At 34.1% G+C, this 3,940-nt stretch overlaps 1 protein-coding gene across 1 annotated transcript; it reads right to left on the bottom strand.

Annotated features, from left to right (window-relative positions):
* Nucleotides 1-1,856: 1,856 nt before the first annotated feature.
* LOC108568381 (helix-loop-helix protein delilah-like) lies at nucleotides 1,857-2,874 on the bottom strand. The gene has a single exon (XM_017929443.1). The coding sequence runs from the start codon at nucleotides 2,717-2,719 to the stop codon at nucleotides 2,012-2,014; it is 708 nt and encodes a 235-aa protein (XP_017784932.1). The 5' UTR covers nucleotides 2,720-2,874; the 3' UTR covers nucleotides 1,857-2,011.
* Nucleotides 2,875-3,940: the final 1,066 nt, after the last annotated feature.

The raw sequence follows: 3,940 nt of genomic DNA, 5'->3' as shown, positions 1-3,940 counted from the left end.
AATTAATTGCACTAAGACAGAAAACGAAAAAGAAAAGTAAAACCTGACTGTAAATATTCGAATACTTAATATGCATCATGTACAATTGTAAAAACAGGTTGAAAATAGCAATAATTAGTAAATATTTTATATGAAAATGAAACTACTTAACTATTTATTATATAGTATTAGAAAATCATTTATTAAAAATTGTATACTAATTGTGTCTATGATTTTTCTGTTTTATTATAATCTATTTGTAATTTTCGATTGTAATTTTCGTTTTTCAAAATTTATCTATAAATAAATATAAGAATGTAATTTATCGTTCATTTAAGTTTTCTTCATAAATAACTTTAGTTTAATCCGACGGTTCGAGTTATTTTTACTACTGGGAATTGTGACGAATCTGGGTGAATCACTATACTATTTTAAAATACATGAAAAACGTTGTTTTTGTTTCGTTAATTTTAGACTGTCAGGCGAAGTGCAGAAATAAATCCATGGTGTTGATTAGTAATAATAAATTAGAATTAGAATAAAAAAAAGTATTTTTAATTAAACATTTTAACCAAAAAAAACTTTACAAAATATTGAAATAATTAAATTAATGAATTTAAATATTGTATTCCATATTTTTTAAATTTAAACTGTATATTGTTTGTGTGGTATTAATACTAATAATTTCTAATTGACAGTATATAATTTGTTTCTATTTAATTTATACGGAATTATGTTTTTTTTTTAATTTTTAACATTTTTTGTTGAAAATAATATATAATAGGAAACACTTAGATGTTATTTGTAGAGAAAATAAATATTTATAGTTTCCTTTTAGATTCATCAAATAAAATTTGAATATAATAAATTTGTGTTTTCAAAAGTAAATTATAGTTTTATTTTCTAAAATTATATGTTAATATTTTGATTGTACGCTTATTTAATATATAAAAAAACGTATTAAGAAAAAATAAGTTATATAATATTTTCGTACTAAATAAATCTTGTACATGATCTTGTGAATGAAAAAAAAAATAGTTTCAATATTATTACTTTGGTTGGTTTAAAAAAAAATAATGTACAATTTTTTAAATTATTTTTATTAATTATTTATTAGTAAATGTATGTTAGTAAGTAATTTTTTTTTACAATAAATTTTGATTTATTATAAAAGTGTTGCTTTATTTAATCTTGAATTGATATATTATTTAATTGATTTAATTAATTTTTATTTTTATACTTTCCTTGCTATTAAATTACTTATAATACAAGAATTGTTTCGGATTATATCAAAATTATGTAATTTTCTTTGAAATAATATTGAATGTTAATGATGTTGTACAGAAACCGTGCAACTTTCAATTTCATCGGAAAATCAGCGTGTTAAAGCCATTACGGTGAGTAAATAAGTAAATAATAAAACGATATACTTACGTTTGATTGGATAATAGATGCACGCACCTGCATCAGTATGAGTGTGTATGTGTGTGCGAGCGAGGATAATCGATTAGCGATTATGAATTCTTCCGTCCCATTTGGGCCCGTTTTATTGGACTTAACGTCTCCATTAAGCCGTTGTATACTTACGGTTTTGATTACACAGTTGTCTTGTAATGTGAGAGATTATGATAATAAAACGGCTACTTAAAATATTAATAATTTGACAGACTCGAGCGGTCTCCTTTTTATTCGTTTCCGAAAACCGTTTCGGTTCCATGGCAATTCGAGAATTCCGTGGTTGCATTTTATATATGTATATGTATATATAAATATATTTGTATGTATGTATATAAAAAATAAAATAAAATTTATATGTATAGCGTACAATTCACTAAATAAATCTTTTATAATATAGGTAACAAGTAATACTAATAAAAGAAACACTGACAATTAAAAAAATAATAATAATAAAATCTTGTTTTTCTCCATATTATACAATCACTAAGGCAAGATGCGTTTCAGATTCAGTTCGTGCGTTCGTTTTGGGGGATTATTTACAAGGTGTGTAATTGTTTTAGCGCTGCACTGGGTGTTACGTGAGGAGGAAGTCACTGAAGTCCGATTGTTCTAAGCCGTGGTCGGAGAAGTCCGAGTGGAGGAAGTTGGGAAGGGTGCTGGGATCACCGAAATCTACGGGCGAGAGCGACGGTTCTGGGAAGTCGGGGGATGCTAGGAGGGATGAATGGTCAGAGAGCGGCAGGGATTCCCCGTCGGATTCGAGAAGAAGGCAGTCCAGGTCGCTGCAATCAGAGAAGGCCGACTCGATGAAACCGCTCACGTTTCCGGGATCGTTGAGGGCCGCGCTTAGCGAAGAAATGTACTTCATGGCCAGTCGAAGGGTCGTGATCTTAGTGAGCTTCTCGTTGGCGGCGGTGGCTGCTGCGGCTTGCGTCGATGCCATCTGCGGGATGACCCTCCGGAGCGTCTCGAAGGCCTGGTTGATCTCCCTCATCCGGTTGCGTTCGCGAGCGTTTGCAGTCTTGCGTCTGTACTTGCTCAACGGCGCCGGCTTCTGCTTGGGCTTGTGGTTCTTGACTTTCTGGACGGGCGCCGACTCCGGCTTTGTCGCCACTTCTGTCACCCTACGCACGGACCTGGGGCGCAGCGAGTACTTGTCCTCCTTCGAGGGCGATGCGATGTTCGTTTCGAATTCGTCGTTGTTGTTCGGATCGGTGTAGGCCATCTCCGTCAGCGGGTGATTGCTTATCAGATCACCACCGTACTGCAATAGTGAATCCATCAATCGATGATCATACTATATTTTGTAAATAGTAGTAATAGTAGATACTACGGGGACGCACTACGCGACGCACGGGACACTTTGTCGATACTCTCTCTACAAAAGATGTTGAGGGTGTTGTTTCTGTTAGCTGATGTTAGCCAGCAGATAGATGTCTTCTCCTCTCCTCGTGTTTTTTTGGAGCGTCTTGTCCGCTGGACCGCGAGCTGGTCACTGTTTGATGGTGACCAGGTACTCACTACTCTCCGATACTCGCGACCTGCCCCCACCTGCTGAACTCCTCTCGTATCCGAGATCGCCCGCATCAACACAATACCACAAGCTCTTTCGGCTCTCTTTCACTCCTTCTCTTCCAAAAAAATCCCCATCCACGGGATGGAAAACGCAATCGCACTTTTCCCCCTTTTTTTATTACCAAATCTTCCAAAACCAGAAAGATCCGTCCGTCCGTATTTACTCTGCACGAATCCGCACGCATCATCCCCGGGCATCATCGAGCAGCCTTCGTCGCCATTTAATTTCGATGACACGGCGAAAAGTAACAATCCGTTACCACTTACCTGTAATGCACGTACAGGTTTCGCGTGATTATAGGGAGTGCTAAAATAATAATAACCCGAAATGGCAGTGCGCTTTATTATCCGGATCATCCGGTATTACGGAGATGTGACGAACTCCATCAGTCTCGTTTACAAATACTCACTAATAATACTCGCAAATCCTCAAATAATGATTCTCAATATACTCAAAATCAAATCTCTATATCAATCTCTATTCTTCAATACATCTTTAAAAATACAATATTTTTAAATATCATGAATATATCAATAAATATTTGTACGTGTATCTTATTCAAATTTCCAACGAAAATTCACATTAAATTGAAATCTCAATATATACCTTCAATGAATAAATACATGATTTATAAATATTGATAGTTGGATATTAAAACAATTTTGGAAACATTATCTGTTCGTTTCTCCATTACATATGTCCACTAAAGACCACATGGTAGCTAAAGACAGGATTACGAGAGGTTTGAAGTTACATACTAAATTCAATGAAAACCTGTTTACTTTTATTCTTTTCAGATTTCCCTGTAATTATGACCATTCCATATTTCAAAGAACGCTCATGAGATGGGCGTAAATTTACAATTACGATCGTGTTTCCACATAATTATTTCATTTAACCAGCACACTAAAATTTAATAAACAACAT

The sequence above is a fragment of the Nicrophorus vespilloides genome, unplaced genomic scaffold (assembly GCF_001412225.1).
Source record: "Nicrophorus vespilloides isolate i.1.1-1 unplaced genomic scaffold, Nicve_v1.0, whole genome shotgun sequence".
Lineage (NCBI taxonomy): Eukaryota > Metazoa > Arthropoda > Insecta > Coleoptera > Silphidae > Nicrophorus > Nicrophorus vespilloides.
This window is presented reverse-complemented; position numbering and strand designations above follow the sequence as displayed.